General features: G+C 38.1%; 1 protein-coding gene across 2 annotated transcripts; it reads left to right on the top strand.

Annotated features, from left to right (window-relative positions):
* Positions 1-798: 798 nt before the first annotated feature.
* phtf1 (putative homeodomain transcription factor 1) lies at positions 799-19,696 on the top strand. 2 transcript variants are annotated; one of them, XM_077203199.1, is made up of 18 exons: positions 988-1,340; positions 1,555-1,646; positions 1,732-1,788; positions 1,888-1,957; positions 3,017-3,175; positions 3,379-3,559; positions 5,759-5,882; positions 5,968-6,147; positions 6,225-6,473; positions 8,664-8,792; positions 9,036-9,305; positions 10,588-10,719; positions 11,346-11,432; positions 12,815-12,865; positions 18,188-18,343; positions 18,492-18,587; positions 18,670-18,795; positions 19,094-19,696. In XM_077203199.1, exons 2-18 carry the CDS (start codon positions 1,617-1,619, stop codon positions 19,112-19,114), a joined length of 2,118 nt encoding a protein of 705 aa, XP_077059314.1. In that variant the 5' UTR covers positions 988-1,340; positions 1,555-1,616; the 3' UTR covers positions 19,115-19,696. The 2 variants fall into 2 exon arrangements, with proteins under 2 accessions (XP_077059315.1, XP_077059314.1); XM_077203200.1 differs by lacking the exon at positions 12,815-12,865 and having other exon boundaries at positions 799-1,340.
* The last annotated feature ends 512 nt before the right edge of the window (positions 19,697-20,208 follow it).

The following is a 20,208-nucleotide window of genomic DNA, read 5'->3' as shown; positions in this document are numbered from 1 at the left end:
AGCATATGAATTCAGTTATAGAAATGAAGGGTTCGTTTTTTGCTTGAATAGTGACAACAGATATTATATAAAAATGGAATGAAGTGCCAGATTGAAGTTTAAAATTTGATCTACTCTTCTTCATCTCAGATGAAAATAGACAAAGCCAAATGAATCTTCTCATTAATCTGTTGTGATGAAATCTAAAATAATTAAAATGCTGACATCTAATGGTGAAAATCTGGCAGTACATTCTCGTGAGACTTTGTTATTGTGGCAGTGGTACTGTTACTTTACTCAGCGCGGATAACGATGGATCAATCATAGTCATTTCTGATAACTGACAAGGCATGTTATTTCGTTTTTTTACTGAGACATCTAACGAGAATTTCCATTTATAAGTAGTTACATTTTTGTGTATAAAAAAAATATGAAGGTTAAAAACGGACTAAAAATAACACAGGGTTAAGGGTTAAACACACTCTGCATAGTTCAACAAAAATGCCTTGTCGCCAACAATCTGTAACTTTCTGCTAACTTAAATCTGTAAGGGTACAACCGTTTTTTTTTTCAAGTAGCCCACTACACATAAATAATTCAAAAGCACTTTTTTGAAGAAAAAAGTTTAAAATGGTGTACGCTCACATGAAAAAAAAAATGAAGTATTGGTTCAATGTTGGGTCTCGTATTGTTTCAATGTTGACTCGATGACCGCTCGGACCGATTAAGACTGATTCATCGTAAAGAGTCGACTCAAAAAACCGACTCTTTTACGAATCAGACTAATTGCATATAGCATTCTATAACGTTACAACACACGTTCACATTGTGTATGAGTTCTATAAATTCGACCTTAAAACTGAAATGAAGCATCTTCGCTGATAATTATTTCATTTTATGTTATGTTATGTTATGTTATGTTATGTTATTTTATTTTATTTTATTTTATTTAAGACTTATTACTAAAGTTTACTTTGTACAAAATACAGTTCCGCCATTTTTATAGTTGATGTGACGTTGGTTGTCGTCGCTTACTTCACACAAACTTTCAGGCGCTGATGAGAGTGGGAACTTTAACAATCACTTCTCCTTTACAAGAAGATCTTTCTATCTTCGATCAGATTTAACCGAATTGATGTCAGGGTGGTTTGACAGTAAATAAAGTTATCTCACAACTTTAGACTGCTGTTTTTGCATTTTAATGAGATGTTTGTGATGTAGCGTCAGATACTTTTGCTGTAGTAGGGGGCGAGGTTTGTTTCAGCCACAACATACGTGAACGTTAAACATCTGAAAATGTTGACAAGACTCAACACGCGCTGCTGAGGAATCGAAGGCATATACCGAATATTGGGCTCCAGGTAAGTTTAATATTCTATAATTTTCCTTGAACTTATCCAGCAACTTTACCTGTAGAGATTTTTATCAAATGCAGTCTAGGTAACGTTAGGCGGCGGATCCTTAGGTTTTGAAACAGCCTTTCTCATTATTTGCACTTGATGAGTCGCTTCCTATTGTTCCTTCAACTGCGAGCAGGAGTTTCCTTTTTTAATCCGAATATCTGACTTTTTCGAGGAATGAAATATTCTGTGATTGACATTACTGCCTGAGATGACCAGACCTAATGTATTTCAAACATGGCAGGAATAGCATGGTATCAGAAAAAGGTGAGCTTTTCTACATCTGTCTTACAGTAAATACAGATTGTGAGTGGAAAGTGGTTAAATGTTCACTTATCATCTTGTGTCAAAGATTGGAGCATATGATCAGCAGATTTGGGAAAAATCACTGGAACAGAATGAGCTCAAGGTAATGTGTCACTTTGTGTTTGCAGCATAGATGTGGTTCTTGAATATTGTGTAAAATGTATGCAATAAGATGTGTGAAACTCTGTTCCTTTTTGAGCAGGGCTTTGGAAACAAACCTAAGAAGACTGGCCATATCAAGCCAGACCTCATTGATGTTGACTTCGTGAGGGGTGAGTTACTATCAAGTTTAGCATCTGAATCTATTGCGTATCTGTAATTGTTATAGGCTGTCAAATCATACCTGTGCTGTAAAAATGTACGGTAAAACAGACAGCTACGGTTGCCAGAAATTCACTGTAAAAAGTGACATTGTTTCAGCAATCACAGGATGACATTTTCATGCCTGTACGTTTTACAGTTTAAAACCGGATATTATAATTAAAATATACAATATTAATATATCAACTTATTTCATCTACTAAGTTAACTAAAGATAATCAAGTGTAATGTATCATACAGGGGCTTCTGGGAACACTCTGTTTTAATTTTCACTGGAAACACATAGTTTTAACTAACTAATAGTATATTAATGTCAAGTGTAAATTGTCCATAAATTATAAGGTAATATATATTTTTTTTATTTACTGTAAAATTACACTACCGTTTAAAAGTTTGGGGTCAGTAAAAGTTTTTTGGAAAAAAATAATACTTTTATTCAGCAATAACAAATTAAATTGATTAAAACTGTCAGAAAAGACATTTATAATTTTACAAAATAATTATTTTTCAAATAAATGCTGTTCTTTTGAACTTTCTATCCATCAAACGGTCCTTTAAAAAGTATCATGGTTTCCACAAAAATATTAAGCAGCACAACTGTTTTCAGCAGCAAATCAGCCTAATAGATTAATTTCTGAAAGATCATGTGACACTGAAGACTGGAGTAGTAATGCTGAAAATTCAACTTTGCCATCACAGGAATAAATTAAAATTACATTTAAAAGAAATGTATTCAAAAAGAAAACATCAATTTTAAATTGTAATAATATTACTGTATTTTTTATCAAATACTTTGTGAGCATTCGAGATGTCTTTCAAAAACGTAAAAAATCTTACCAACCGCAAACTTTTGAATGTTTAAAAAATGTCACTGTATAGATTATGGCAACTAACAGGTAAATAATTAATAGGGTTTTACTTTTACATTGTTGTGTTCTTTTCCTAATTAAAAATGACTACAGTTTTTACATCATGATGCTGTTTTTGAACTAGTGTCTTTACAACTGCAGGTTCTACATTTAGCAAGGCCAAACCAGAGAGCCCTTGGACCGCTCTGACTCGTAAAGGCTTGGTCAGGGTCCTCTTTTTTCCTTTCTTCTTTCAGTGGTGGATCCAAGTCACATCTAAATGCATCTCCACCCTCATCTTAGTTCTGTATTTCCTTCAAGGTATGCAGTTTTTCTTCTTTTCAGCAAAACAATCACGTGGACATAAAATGTACATCCAAGAGTTTTAGTCTAGTTTCCTTAGTCATTCTTTGAATATTTCAGATTTCGCTGAGAGATTATACATGTGGTTTTCCATTGGAAGTGAATTCCACTTAAAATTCTCAATATGATGTCATGATCTGATGGATTTGTGTTCATTGCAGTGGCAGGAGCTGTGTTGTATTTTGAGGTACCAGCAGCCTGTGCCAGTGAGGTTGTGGGTCCATTGTGTCTCATGCTGTTGTTGGGTACAGTACACTGCCAAATAGTATCCACAGAAACCTCCAGAAGCCCGGACAACAGCCCTGTCCTCAGCCGGACAGCCAGCCCTGTTCGCAGGAAAAGGTTAAGCTACTGCTGTGTCAGATTTGTGAGAGACTGACTCTGAGCCATAAAGGACCAAGTGTTTTTTTGTTTTTTTCTCATCAAATGGCCAATACATCTAATCTTCTGCAAGGCTGGCAGTTTAATCAGCGGTGCCAGTGTTCAGCTGACACCAGTGGGTCAATGACAAATAAGAGTGTCCACAATAAACAGGAGGAAAAATCTAGTTTAAAACGCATGTGCCAAGTTCTTAGAAATGTACTCATTATATTCATGTTGATGTCATGTGGTTTTGAAAAACTTAATATAATTTTTAATTAAAACTTTACATTCAATTGCTATAAAAAAATTTTTTGTCATAAACAGGTAAAAAGTAAGAACATGTTTTTCTTACAGCTTAAAATCTTTATTTTAAAAAATATTAAAATATATAATACATTTTAAATTGTATAATTAATAATTAATTAATAATAATTTAATTATAATTAAATAATTGTTATATTGTTGTATATTATAATAATTATTATATTTTTCAAGGTAAAAAGTTATATTTTATATGTTTCAAGAATTATTAATTCATAAATATGACTAGTTTGTTTTTTTGCACCCATTTTAATTTTACAACCTGTCATGTCAAATTATCATATATTTTAAGAGGCTTATTGGGTGCTTCTCATTTTTCATTTGTGCATCCTCATTTCCTTTCCTTGCGTCTTAGCTCCACCCCCTTAGGATGAGAGGGAAGGATACACCTGTGCCATCCTCGCTCCTCGCCTCCTTGCGATGCAGTTAGAGAATTGAGATGTCCTTCAAGATGGCTCGGTACGATCTGTTTCCGGGTCACGGGCTGGAGGAGCGAGGAAACGAGGAAGCATCAATTTGAGTATTGAGAAGCACCCATTGACCCTGACACATTCATGAGTATCTGCAGGGTTCCTCTCTATGACATCATATCCTATTTTTTCTTTGTTTCTAGTTGCGCTTGTTTGTTGGACTTTAGTTTGAGTGACAAATGTTTTTATATATATATATATATATATATATATATAAACAAACTGTGAAGCGATTAGGTTACACTACTTTTCAATTTTTGTTTTTAAGAACAATTGTTTTTGTTTTTCGTGTGTGTTTTTTCTAATGATATTAGGACAAAAAATATATTAAAAATATTTTCATTTCAAAAAATAAAAACGGTAACACTTTACGGTAAGGGTACATGAATTATCATGAATTCATGTATAAATTAATGCATGAATTCTGCATTCATTCATGCATTAATATCTCATGAATCATCAGGGACTAACACAAGTTCAACGTTTTTCATTCATGATTTCATGGATAAACAACACCTTAATTAAAACATTAACTAAGATGAGCACATCATCATTAATTATGATTTATTACGCATGATCATTATGTTTTCTTTGTTCTTTGTCTAGGTCAGTGACCTAGTCACCACTTTAGTTGAGGGGCCACAGACATGATGAAGTCATTGGTAGATAATGCTTAGTTAATAATGACTACTGTATTGGACAGACCCCAAAATAGACCAATCACAACTCATAGCACACAAATTGTGTTGACATTCAAATAAAGTAGTCATCATTAACTAAGCATTATCTATCAATGACTTCATCATTCGTGTGGCCCCTCAACTAAAGTGGTGACTAGTCCTTTGAAACACTGATGAACAATGTGCTATTAATGGTGGCATAACTGTGAATAAAGAAAACATCATGATCATGCGAAATAAATCATAATTCATGATGATGTGCTCATTTTAGTTAATGTTTTAATTAAGGTGTTGTTCATCCATGAAGTCATGAATGAAAAACGTTGAACTTGTATTAGTTCCTGATGATTCATGAGATATTAATGCATGAATGAATGCATAATTCATGCATGAATTTATATATGAATTCATGATAATTCATGTACCCTTACCGTAAAGTGTTACCATAAAAACATACACATAATACAAGTTCTCAAGTCATTGTATGAATGGATTACATTTTCATTTATTTTTGAATAAATTAATTGATCTAACAAATTGCACTCATGTCATTGACCCTAGTGTCAAAACAGGCACCAAATTTGATACATCATTCTACTAAAATTATGAAACGGATAGGTTATGGCTTCTGTTTGGTCAATACTGTATTCTTTTCCATCTAATTCAATTTGTGTCATGTTTTAATTTTTGTTGTTGTTTATTCATAGACAGAGGAAGAGTAGAAAAGCTAAGAGGTCTGAGGATGAGGGCAGCAGAGAGGGAGGGATAGTAGGACTCAAACCCCAGCAACTTGAAGACAACAACCAGCTCTACAGATCAGAGAGGAGACTGGTAAAACACTTTCCTTTGAACTGCACTTTTTGAAGAGTCATGAACCTTCATGTTTGTGTTGATTGAGATCCTGTGGGCTTTGCAGAACTCCCTGAGAAGGCCTCCGTATGGGGCTTCTGAAGATCTCTCCAGTGAGGAAGAGGAGGCAGATGAAGCAGAGCTGCAAAGAGAGAGACTCTTCTCATCAGCACCGCCAAAATATGCCCGAGCGCTCAGGAATAGACTTCACAAAGTCCCCAAGAACAATTCGCCACCACAGACTCAAGTGAGTATCTGAAAACCAAAGGCAAAGGTCTGTAAAATAGTTCAGAATATTCATTACCATTGTGTGATTGCATACAGGGAGACAGTAATGGGATGCCAAAAGAAACCACAGCTCTGCCTCCTGAAGTTGAGCTTCTGCGGCCTTCACAGGGCTCGCGTCCAGCCTCTGACACAGATGATATGTTATGGGAGGAGCTTCTGCATGATCCTGACTCCGCCTCCACAGGAAGCAGTGACAGTGGGGAGGAGGAGCATCACAGTCATAGCCACTCCCTCCCTCTTCCCAGCATCACTCTGACTAGTGATGAGGATGAGGCCTTACCGCAGGTGGGCTGGAGTTTTACTGAAAAAAATGTAATGTGACTTTTCACACTTTGCTTAAAGGGATAGTTCACCCAAAATTAACCAATGAGGTTCATTCTCATGTGTTACGCAGTGCGTTTGAGCTTCCGCAAGAACCAGTAAGGCTTGTACCCGCTCATCAAGCAGGTTCGGTATGTTCGCTGATCAATGTTGTGACTAAAACTATAAATCTGTTCATCATATAATATTAGAAAATTTGGACGTAACCGCTCGATTCATATCGATTAGTTTTACAAACTTTTTTAAGCATCAATGTGCGTAGTTGCGTAGCTGTCAATGGAGAGTACAGAACTGGCTCAGATTTGATTAAAAATATCTTAATTTGTGTTCTGGAGAATGAACGAAAATCTTAAGGGTTTGGGAAAAAAGGGTGAGTAAATGATGACAGAATTTTCCTTTTTGGGTCAACTATTTCTTAAACCCTGGTTTAACATCTTTTTAACCCCTCCAGCTCAAATTAAGATTATGCTGTGAACTGTTGTGCGGTAATATATTTTTACATTGTGAAGTTCACACTAGAAGTAATGTCGAAGCACAGAGGACAGACACTTCTTGTGTCAGCTATACACACGCTTATGTCACGTGCCACAAGTTACGTCCCTCTCGTGATCACTCGTATGACAGCAGATTGCAAACGACGATTTATTATAAAAGAAAACGTTAAAAATATTTGTATTTTTCTTACACACACCTATCACTTAACTTCACTTCAGAAGACATTCATTTATCCACTGGGGTTGTATGGATTAGTGTCAAAATCGCTGTGTGGTTTGTCTAGCGGCACCCATTTAATGCCATTAAATGGAATCAGCGATGGATTATTTTCCTATAAATCTTTGTTTGTGTTTATCTGAAGAAAGAAAGTCAGGGATGACATGAGGGTGAGTACATGATGAGATGATTTTCATTTTTGGGTGAACTATCACTTATCACTTAATGTGAACTATCACTTTAATGTCTTTTTAACCCCTTGTAAAGACCACTTTAAACACCTCCAGTGCGAATTAAGATTACTGTGGGGAAAAAATTACAAACATAAATTACATGTAACAAATAATAATAATAAAAGTAAAAATATACAATCTGCTCTACTTTACTGCAAAAATGTGTGTTCTTTTAATTCAGCCAAGAGGTCAAGCCGTGGCTTATCGATCTTCTATTGGTCAGACGTCTTCACGTGATACGAAATCTCAGTCCACCAAACTTGAACTTTGGAAAATGCCGAAATGTGAAACTTCTTCGCATGAGCTTGCGTTTCCTGTCTCCCGCATTCGTATGAGTATGAATGGAAGTCAATGGATCTAGAAGTGTAGTGTGAAGTGTAGTGTGACCACCTCTTTAGAAGTTGTTTAGACAGGTAACAAATCACATAATAAACAATAATTACCTAATTAATTATTCATTGCTGTGCACAGTTTGTATAGATACTTTCATGCATCTTTAATTTTAGTGTCTGTCTGAAGGCAACGATTAAAATGTCGAACCACATCAGCAAATGCATTTAATTTCCATAAATAGACCAGCAATTCTGAGCACAACCTCATATGCCAATAATAATGTTAACCCAGGGTTTATTCATGTGTTGTGTGAAATTTGTAAATCTAACTGCTAGTGATTAGCTTAATCCAGGATAATGTTAATCCAGGGCAAAAACAAATTTTTCACACCACATGACATTATACAACCTGAACTGACAAAAAAACATGTCACAAAAAGCTCAAATAATCTGATATTTCAAGAAACTTTTTGAACTTGACAGTCATGACATAATTTCCTTTTCTTTTTTTTATTTCTTTTTTTGCTTCTGCATGTTGATTGGGCAACATTACTGGTTCTCCAGACAATTTTAAATATTTAATATACAGTAAAAAAAAATTGTTGCTGTAGTTTTTCAAGACTTATTTTTTATTCATTATGATATCAGGACAATTGCACCACCTTGACATTTTTAACTTGATGTCCCCCCAAAAAATGTCTAAATGAATTTTATTTAAAAAAAAATAACAACCATGCTTATCATAGAATAACCATTTAAAGTGTGGAATTCTTCCTTTTAGTTACTAGGGTTAACAACGTCATCAAACAGCATATAGGTGGCATAGAAAGGACTCTGACTACATTATTAATTTTGTTCTTAATTGAATCTCCCATCAGCACCAGTTCTCATGGCTGCAGGCTTGTCACCCCTCCAAAGACCGCGTCAGTGCCATAATCTGGGAGCAAGGAGAGTGTAAAAAAGCTGACATGTCCGTCCTGGAGATCAGTGGTATCATTCTCACACGAGTAAAGTCCTTCGTTACCTCTCTGCCTTGTTTATTTCTTCTTAAGTAGTTTACATTGCCTGGAAAGAGAAGCGAACTGTTGACTTTCTCTCTCAAAGTACATTTTATTCAAATTCAATGTAAACACCTCCATGTAAGCCTTTGAACCCTGACTGTTTCAGAGATTTGCATTGGTATTTGCTTTTCAGAAGTAACAGGTCAGTGTTGTTGCGGTTTACTTATGCTGAATGATTTCTGTTTCCAGGTGAAGGTGGTTGAGCAAGGGATGGGTTATCTTATTTTCGGCAGCTTGGTCACGGCCTCACTGGCTCTGCTGCCATACTGCTTCAGACTGGCACAGAAACTGGATGTTGCCAATCTCAATTCTGTCTCCCTCGAGGAACTTCCAGCAGTGGCCATCGGGCCGCCTTGTGCCTTGTCTTATGCGTTCTTCATCATCACCACAATGGAACGATTTTTCCTCTCTGGACTCTTCTTCTTCATGATGTGTGTGGCTGAGAGGACGTATAAACAGGTGAAGATGAAAATGAATTCTCTTCAATTTGTATGTTGCACTCTGGAGTGTTTGCATTATTAATGCTATGTTTGTGGCCACCATTTGACTAAAACGCTAATTTCCATAATGTTACATTATGTTCAGTTCTATATTCTAATAATTTTTTTACATTTCAAGTTATATAAATGGGCAATAGCTGATGCATTTTGAGCTAACATGCATTAACTAATGTTAACAAATTGAACTTTATTGTAAAGTGTTCTGAGCCGGTATGTTTTAGAGCTGCACGATTCTGGATAAGTTGAGAATCACAATTTTTTTGTTCCAAATAAAGATCACGATTCTCCCACAATTCTGAAAAGACAACTATCATGTAATTTACTAGAGGTTCTGACAAAATGTTAAAAAAAATATTTCTAAATGAGTATTTAAAAATGTTTATTAATTCATTATTTTTTATTTTTAAAAATCAGTTTGAAAGAATGATTCAAATTTATGACCACAAAAAAAATCTCATTAATTTGTCGCCACCTAGTGGCGTAACGATGCAATCGATACAACCGTTATTTTAAGCGACAAGTTACTTTTAAAAGTTGATTTGCTCTATTTTCAACCGTAGGCATCAGTGTTTATATGTGAACTATACATTTTTATCCCAGTACTTCTGATTAGTGGCAGCGCCACGTGCAGATTTGAATGTTCTGGTGAGCTTTTGTCAAAGCTTTAATAGACACTGGAGAATCGTTGTAAGTTAGGAATAAGGTCACGTGGGTGTTTGAATCGAGATTGCAATCTTTTAACGATTATTTGTGCAGCTCTAGTATGTTTACACGACAACAATGTACTAAACACGGAAACGTTTTACTTGGCGTTTTTTTTTTTGCGACAGTGTTGTCAAAACGTTCCCCGTTCACACGGATCTGTGAAAACAACTAAAAATTCTGTATTATGCATGCCAGGCCAGTAGTTGGCGTTTTCACTTTGAAAATAAAAACTACATGCCTGTAGACTGAACATGTAACACGCTTGTGCATTGCGTAAATTTGCACAAATTTGCGTTTTTGTAGTTTGGATGAAGACGATAAACGGTTTCATATTCAAAAACTTGTACAAAATCCCATTTTCAAAAGTCATTTTCAGACCCAAAAAACACCTTTGTGGCGTTAATGAACGGCCAAATCACATAAAGTTTTCCATTTTTAGTTGAAAATGGTGTCGTGTAAACGCCCCCTTAGTGCCACAAAATCTGTATAACGCCAGACAGGATCTTTGTTCTCAACAAATGTGATGTCATCCACAGCGCCTTTTATTTGCGAAACTTTTCAGCCATCTCACATCTGCACGCAAAGCCAAAAAATCTGAGATTCCTCACTTTCGGCTGAAGAAAGTACAGAATATCAAGATGTGGCTTTCACTTCGATCATTCCTGAAGGTATCCTCTTCCTACTACAGTTTACATGTATGGATGCTCAATATATCAGTACCATATCATGTGTTGATATTAGCAATATTTTTTTAATTTATCGAACATATTAAAGAAGAAACTGAAATTTAACTGATATTTATTAATATCAGTTAAATTTTTACATTTACATTACCTTTCCTGTCATCTAATGCTCACATAATGTTAACAGTATTATTAACAATAATTTATTAACCCCTTTAAATGTAATCTTTATCAAATCTCAAAATAAATATATTTGTTTTTGTATACAGTATAATGTTGTTATGGCTAAATTCACTTGTAGCATTGAAAATGACTGATTTGAGTTTTTAGTGTTTTAAGTTTTCATTTATTTAGACAACATAGAATAGAATTTTAATTTCAGCCAAAACATGAAAATAATTTTTGTCCTTTTATAGACTTAGGGGTATAAGCTTTTTGTTTGCTTGTACATGCTAATCCAACTTGCTTAACCAGTCTGTTTATATTAAGCACAATTGACAGTGAATGCGTGTTTCTGCTGGCTGACATTTGTGTTGTGTAGTGCAGTTTACAGATACTTAGTTCACATTATATGAAGATCAATTTAATAATTTCTTTGTTCTATATTACAGAGACGAGGCCCTCAGCGCTCTGTTGATGTCATTGTGTCATCGATTTTCCTCCTGGCTTTGTCTATCGCCTTCATCATCTGTGCCCAGGTCAGCTATTGTTCTACTCCCCAATACTTTTGACACACCCTTTAGACATATTTTTTAAGCTTTGACTTCAAAAAAATACTATTCCTGTTCCATCTGTACCTTCAACCCTTAATGCATGAATGTTTCGCCAATCATTATTACATATTCGGGTCTTTACCAACCCGGATCTATATATCTATTGCAGATGGCTCTCTAACTGCTGCAATAAAAAACTCCTGATATTTAAATAACAATTAAAAAATAATAAATTAAGTATATTTTGTTAGCTTTTGGAACTAAGAAGAGTTCAATTTGAGCAGATAATTTTTACCATCATCCCTGTCACCAGCAGAGCTCATTTCGCAGGACATTCAGCATCTGGCTCATATTCTCAAACATATTCTCAAAGCTATCATTTTCAACATCTTCAAAATAAATATTTTGATCGCTGGCAGCTTCTTCACCAGATCCACCATCAAGACAGTGACACTAATATTTGCACACAGTATTTGCTCTGTGGGAAAATTCTGGGCCATTTCAAGTAGAACACAGATAGAACAAACAAAATAAAAAGTGCTTTAAGTTGTTTAGGGAGGTCTAACAGTAGTATTCAGGTAAGAAATACTACCTACAGAAATGTAATAAAGTAATTAAATGTAAAATAACAGTGCATAGTCTTCTTTTTATAAACCCTTATTAAAGCTGCTAAAGTTACCCAGTCAAGAACAGTCAGTGATTTTCTCTGTATCTTTTGTTGTTTCAATTAACATTAAGGACTCAGACAGCAGCAAGTTTAGGCTATTTTCACTTTAAGAACTAATGCACAGATCGAAATGTGAATTTCTCCCAACTGTTTACTTTCACTGTACAAGAAATAACCGACTGTTTAAATGAATACCCACCAAAACGGATGAATACCCACAATGAATACCCACCATAACAGTTTGATATATTTTTGTGTGTATTTATCCTTTCATGTGAGGGAGAACTCAATTCAGCTGTGAGAGGCGGCTTTCAGTGTGCGCGCTTCATTAAAACCGCCCCGAATTGAGTTCTCTTTTGCGTTGTCTTGCGCCAAAATAGTTTAAAATTTGAAATTGGCAAAACGCGTGCAAATGCATGATAAAGCTGTCCCGGGCCCTTATTGTCGAGCCTTGTATTATATTGTAAATTTCTTTGGGCCTGTTTACACCTGGTCACTTCATGTGTTTTTACTGATCGGATAGCATGATCTGATTTGTTAAAACGGTTCCATTTACACTTGGCCATGTAATTGCGTCTCCACAAAACTAATATAAATCCGATGTAAATCCGATGTACTATTATAAAACGCTACATGCAAATCTAACGGATTTTACGCCAACTAAAATAACAGATATGAGCTGCATTTTATTTATCATCAGCGAATTTCAAGATCAAAGACAGCAATAGGAGAGAGAGCGCCATCAGCACTGGTAAGATAATTTAGTCTCACTACTTTAATGAAGATGATTGTGTGTTGACCGTCTGCGACTTGCTTTCAGTTTCATTTGCGGCAGTTTGTCCGTTGCCTTGGCTACTCATTTGTGGCAATTTACACTTATCCAGTTTCGCTTGGAATGTGTCTTGGCCAACCTCCTGCAGGGGTTTGAGGGATCGGATTTAAATCCATCTTGGAAGTGTTTCGAGGGCCATTTACACCTGGTCTGTTCACGATCGGATAGCTATCCAGAGAAAACACATGAAGTGACCAGGTGTAAACAGGCCCTTTGTGTTTTCCCGGAGATTATGTCGCTTAAGTTTTCCTTGAAATCAAATGAGAAATGTATACAAACAATCGTGCTCATCAGTTTACATACACCTTCCAGAATCTGCAAGATGTTAATCTTATTTTAAAAAAATAAAAGGGATCATAGAAAAGCATGTTAAATTTTTATTTAGTACTGTCCTCTATAAGATATTTGAAATAAAATATAGTCCACAAGACAATAAAATAGCTGAATTTATAAAAATTACCCTGTTCCACAGTGTGTTGTTACCCGGATGATCGACATCTGTTTTTTGGGGGGGGTTTTTGTGATGGTTGTTCTTGAGTCCTGAGCAGTTAAACTGCCCGATGTTCTTCTGAAAAATCCTTCAGGCTGACAGGCTCGTGGGCAGCATAAAATGCATGGGTGCTACAATTGCGACAGAATCTCTTTCTTCACGGTGTCACCATCGAAGATGCACCTGAGGACTAGTTACCTTTTCTTCCTCGCATCTGATGGCTAAACTTTGCAGGATTTGTGCGGGCCCCATCGACCTGCCCCACACCTACGAGTACTGTGCCACCTGGGCCTGGTCCACGCCAAGGCGGCCTTTTTGGACTCCACGTGCGTGCACTGCGCTGACCTGCCGATGCGCAGTCGAGAGGGTTTTTGCTATTACGGGGTCGAGGCCCACTGCCGCCAGCGAGCCGCTGGTGGGCCCTCCCCCACCCAGAAACGACGTCCACAAGCACAGGTTAAAATCGTGGTCTGCACCACAATCGGCGCGCGTCTAAAAGGACGGGGCAGAAGCCCTCGGCTCTGTGCGCATGCCCCCCGTTGAAGAGACCGTCGCCATGCATCTGTGCCCGTCCGTTCGTCTCTGGGAGCGGATCTCAGCTTGTAGTCCAAGCCGTACAAGTTCACGGCTTATCTGGTTGCAAAAGAAAGGCTCCAATAACTCCCTCCGGCCTCCTTAGTGACGCCGTGGAGTCAGTTACTGAGCATTTCTCTGAGGCACAGAAGCGCGAAGGCTATGATTCCTGAGCCGGATCTTCGCCGTAGGCAGTGGGCGGGACCGGGAATGTAGCGTCACAGACCACGGAAAGCGCCATCCTCGGCTGCCAAGCCTTCGTCCTATGGAACCATCCAAAAGGAAGAGAAAGTTCGTTGGAGGCCCCGCCCCCAAGCGCCGTGTTCTGCATCATGTCCCCTCTGTTCCTGTAGGTGACATTTGCAATGTTTGTGTGCCGTTTGTGTGAGCTCCACAATAAGAGCACATATCCCTTCACACAAAGGGCTGTTTCCTTCTCATTCACTCAACACTGTGTCACTCGCCCTGCCGCGAGCAGCTTGGAGTCGCAGTTCATGCCTATATTGGCCTCCCGATAGAAAAACGCGAGAGTGCCAATGTTCCCCCACCGTGCACGACACTGCTCGTGCCCGATCGCCAGCCAGCCTGGCTGGGGCAGGGCTCCAGTGTACAAGCTGGCAAAACCGACCATAGAACTATATGGCCGGTGTCATTTTCTTAGCCGCGTGGACCGTAATTCCAGGTGTTTCACCTAAAAAGTTCTGAGAATGGAAGTGCACAGACGCTATTTCGTTGTGCCCAAGAGGTATGGAGGACTCCGTCTGATACTGGACCCGAGACCCATCAACCGGGCACTTCGCTAGTGCACATTCAGGAGGAAAGACCCCCCTTAACATGTAAGGTCTATCGCCTCTTCATGGACCATGGGTGCGCGTCTTTAGGGTTGTATGCTTTGCAACCGGCTGATCTTCACAGAACAATGCTTTCGGTGAGTGATTATCCTCAATTATCTCCTAGTCTTGAGTCTTGACTACGGGTTTGTGCAGTCGTTGCCGCTTCGGCCGCTGACGCTGTGCTTATGTACATACTAATTTGTGTTCATGCTGTTATGTTGGCCTGTATCCTTCAGTGCAACTGGCTATTCTGATCTAACTACGTTGATTCACAGTTGTCGTCACTACGGCCACTGACGCTGTGATTATGTATAGCCTATACTGATATGTGATTATGATGTTGTGCTGCTTGCATATCTGTATATATTTAAGAGTTTGTGTATGTGTAGGCCTGGAGAGTCGCTACACCTGGCATCATAATCTAGGTGCCTCAAGTCCGCAGGATTGTCATAGCGATACACAGCAAGTTGTCATGGAGACAACCCTGATCATGTCCCAGAAAGAGTCAACAATCAGCAGGTGTCTGTGGGGAGTGGGGGAAGGAACGCAAGAGCGTCTCACTGCAGTGCTCTTCCGGGGGAGTTGTTGTTCCAACAGCAGCCTTGGCCAAGGCCAGTGCTGGATGAGGGGGGCCTAAAGCAGATAAAATTGGTATTGTTTGGTCATTGTATTGTTCAGTACAGCCTAAGAATCTAGCTGATATGCATTCTGGTGTACTTGAGCTGAGCAGCTCATTGGTCTAGCTCTGCCTATCAGCTGTGAGCACTCCCAGAGGATCGACGCTATTGGCTATTGTCCTACTCTGTGATTTGGTGTAAATGGTGCCAGGATACTGACGTTTAACCGGTGGTTCCCCCCCGTGGCGCTTCCTGCAGCACAGAGTGCAGGAGATTGCTCCTGCAATGTGAGTGCACCCACGCTGAAGGAATACCTGGCCGCTACTGCTTCGTTTCATTCCCCGGTTATGGGCAATCGATCGGAAGGCATGCTTTGGTGGTCAGATTCTCAGGGGAGCAAGGAGATTATGTCCTTCATGGCTGCCTTCAGTGCCACCGTGGGATCTAGCTCTAGTTTTGAGGGCTCATTCTCTGCTCTGCTCCATGCCCTTGCTTCAGCTAAGCACATTGGAGACTTACACGTGTTCTCATAGACTGTGATATTATCTGTTTTGGACCGGTGACTTCAGTGTTACTCTCAGGCCGAGACGGGGCTGCGTGCCTAAAGCAAAGGATGTTTCTCTGCCCGCTTATCTGCTGAGCTTTCATCTTCGGGTGACACTGACGCTCAGAGCGCTGTTGGCCCTGCAAGGGTTTTGCGGATGTATGTGAATCACGTGGCCGCCTTCCTTCAGTCGGGCCAGCTTTTTGTGTTCTTTGGTTGCTGTAGTAAGGGAAAGACATCAACTGTCTCAAAATAGAGACTTTCTCACTGGATTGTGGAAGCTGTCGCGCTGGCTTACACGTGCGGGGGAATGTTGTCCCCCGCAACATATGAGCTCATTCGACGAGGGCTGTTGCCTCTTCGTGGGCCTGGTCTAGAGGTATGTCTTCCAGAATGTATGTTTTGTTGCTGGCTGGTGTTCTCAAAACACCTTCGCCAGATTTTACAACCTGGATGTACCGTCTGTGGCATCTCAAGTGCTTTCGGTGAGTTAAATCCCTTACTCATGTATTGTGAACTGTTCTAGTTGTACGCAGTAGTTACCGCTATATGCTGTTGACTCTGTGTATATGGCTACTAGCTTTTAATACAGTTGTTACCGCTAACACCATTGACACTGTGTTTACTTTCATGCTTGAGTGCTTATTGTGTTGTGTCTGCCCTGGATCAGTGCAGCCTTCACTTTCAGTCCGTTTGTATATGCAAGTTTGATAGGGATGGGAATGATGTCTCATTGGTCTAATTCCACCTATCAGATGCGAGCACTCCTAGTGGCTGTCGATCTCTTCCGTGGCTGGTGTAGCTTGGTCCTGTTTTCCCCGGGCTTATCTTCACTACTCTCACGGTGGGATCTAATACAGTTCCCGCAGCGTAGCTACACAATGTTGAGTAACCGCTCTTGAAAGGGAACATCTCCGGTTACTATCGTAACCTTGGTTCCCTGAGAGGCAGAAACGAGACATTGCGTTAGCCACCGTGTTCGATTAGCTGCGCAGTGTTCAGTCGTGATTTTGACGCAATTGTCGCGCCCATGCATTTTATACTGCCCGCGAGCCTGTCAGTATTTGCATACTTTGCGACCATTGGCCAGCTGTTCCAAGCGGGCGTTAGCCCATAAGATTTCAACAAAAGTGGAGAATGGAGGCGTTCCCCAGCGTAGCTACGCAATGTCTCGTTCCCGCCTCTCAGGGAACCGAGGTTATGATAGTAACCAAAGACGTTTTTCCAGCATATTTTGTATATTTTAACCCTTTCCAGCAGTGATTGTATGATTTTGTGATCCATCTTTTCACACTGAGGACAATTGAGAGACTCAAACATAACTATTAAAAAGGGTTTTAACATTCACTGATGCTCCAGAGGAAAACACAAATCATTAACAGTGGGGGTTGAAAACTTTTTGAATTTGAAGATCAAGGTAAATTGTACTTCATTTGTCTTCCGGGAAAATTTGTAAGTATCTTCTGTTGCTTTTGAAGGGCAGTACTAAATGTAAGAAAAAAAATCATATTTAAACAAAATAACAAATTTGGACATCTTCATCCTATTCAAAGGTTTTCAGGCTGTTAACTAAAACTATTAAAAATCGTTTTAATTTTGTTCCTTGAATTAAAGCTTAAATAAAATATAAAAATGTAAAGAAAAAGACTTAAACTAATACACACTTACATGGGGGGAAAAAAATTAAAATATGTTTAAGCTGAAGTTTTGAAATTACTAAAACTAATACCCGAAATAAAAATAAATGAAAGAAAAATAGTAATATTTAATGCAAAAGCACAACAAAATGACTAAAACTTAAAATAAATATATAAATAAAAGCTAACTCAAAATATTTAGAAATACTTTAATAGTATATAAATAATAATATAACACTGTCACTCAGGTTCTCAAACTTTATATATATATATATATATATATATATATATATATATATATATTCTGTATGTATATATATATATTCTGTAATTTGGATTTAGTAAGAACAGTAGTAAGCATAATGGTCCTGACTAGTTGTGTGTGCTATAAAGTCATCTTCAGAGACGTAAAAGTGATTTCAGGTGTTTATATAAGGTTAAGTATCATATTACTGTGCTTTGAAGAACTGAAAGATTTCATATTACTGAAGATTTGACTGTCTAATATGGCAAAGGAAACGGGAAGATAATGCTTGTTGTGTTTCAGCTTTTGCACAGTCATCACACATTTCTGGACTCCGAGACCAACTGGGAGTTGATGGTCTGGTGTGCTGCTCTCACGGTCTTCCTCCTACGCCTCGCTACCCTCGGAGCAGAGACCAATCGAAAATATAGCAACGCTTCTGTGCTTCTGACTGAACAGGTGAGATAAAAATCTCAGCTGCACAGAACAAAGAGGCAGTATTGTTCAGAAACAAGTGAACCATTCACACGTACAAGGGGTCGTTCAGCGAGGCGCAAATAAATACGGTCAACATTGCTTACGGCTGAGCTGTGCGTTTCTGCTTCAGATAAACTTGTATCTTAAGATGGAGAAGAAACCAAACAAGAAGGACCAGCTGAACATAGTGAACAACGTACTGAGGCTGGCCACGAAATTATTAAAAGTGAGACCATTAGAAAAGCATCATTCATTGAGAACAATAAAACATGCTTTGCCTTGCATTGACCATCATTTGCTGCTTTCAGGAATTGGACACTCCTTTTCGCCTGCTGGGTCTGACGGTGAATCCGCTCGTCTACAATATCACAAGAGTGGTCATCCTGTCAGCCATCTCAGCTGCTGTCAGCGATTTACTTGGGTTCAACATCCGGGTGAGGGGAACTATTGCACTCTTAAGTACAGTGGTTATCGGCACCTGTTTCCTGTCTCTGTTTTATTATCCTGCTGAAATGCAGATGTCTGTAATTATTGATCTTGATGATCTGTTTTTTTATGACTTAAGTCATAAATGCATTTGTATTACTTCCTGTTATCAGGACAATTAGAGTTGCTCACTCTTTATAGTGTTTGACTTTTATCATACCAGTGTTTAAGCAGTACAAAATATACAAGCAATCTTTAACTAACAGGTTTAACAATGTCCGTCATATGTTTTTTTTTTTTTAACAGCTCTGGAAGATTAAACCTTGATGTGATGCCTTTACACTGCCAGCGTCTTAACACTGGGGCCAGACAGACTCTTAAGTGTCCTTGTGCACAACCTACTAAATGACCAAGTTATCTATTAAAAACTGTGCAAATCTACTGACCAAACTTATGCATTTCCTCAATACTCTGTGCCTTCGGCCAGTCCGAGTAAACCTGTGTTCAGCTCAACCTTGTTGAGTTTTCGTCATTTGAATTGTAGAATCATTAAGCACAGCCGGACTGCAGTGGGTTTTCTTGATGCACTTGCTTACGGTAACTACTTAACAGCTTGCTGTTATATTCCAACCAGTGCTCGCTGTTTCTCATAAATGCTCTGCAAGTGTATGATCTGGTCTGGAAGCAACCACTTAAATCAGAACCACTATGTGCCTTGTGGATAGTTGCATATAACAGGACTTTTAGATAAGCTATTTATGAGACATGGATTTGTCAACTGCTGAATGGGCAATTAAATGAAAGTGTTGACTTTTTAGAAAAGGGTACTGAAAAATTTGCACACTGAAGCTTTTGGAGGAAGCACTTTTTATTGGCATTGTATTCAAATAAACAAACCTTTCTCTGAAAGTCATCTGTAATCATCAATCCTTTATCAAATATTTGAGTTTGTGGTTGGGGGGCACATATAGAACTTCAATACCATTGAATTACAATGTGTTTCTGATGACTCATAGAAAATCTTCATTCCTGGTCATTAAATATACCCCCCAAAAATAATGTTATATATATATATATATATATATATATATATATATATATATATATATATATATAATGTATTGTTGTTATTGTTGTTTTCATTGAATTATCATTAACGGAAAGTGTGGATTCAGTGATTTTACTGCTGTACTTTTTATACTGCAATCACTGGCAAGGGTTATATATTCTGTATTTCGTTTGTGAACGATTTATTTTGAATGAATAAATCATAAAATCTATACGTATGATTAATATGCAAATTACGAATGAGCGTTATTAAAACATTTTTAATTCTTATATTTATTTAAGCTGTCTTTTTCTATATTATTATAAAAGTCTCTTATGGCTTTAACGTTATATTAAAGTATCGAGAAAGGGCC

Source organism: Siphateles boraxobius, unplaced genomic scaffold (genome assembly GCF_051911475.1).
Source record: "Siphateles boraxobius isolate OS27281-9 unplaced genomic scaffold, OSU_SipBor_1 5, whole genome shotgun sequence".
In the NCBI taxonomy this organism is placed as follows: domain Eukaryota; kingdom Metazoa; phylum Chordata; class Actinopteri; order Cypriniformes; family Leuciscidae; genus Siphateles; species Siphateles boraxobius.
This window is presented reverse-complemented; position numbering and strand designations above follow the sequence as displayed.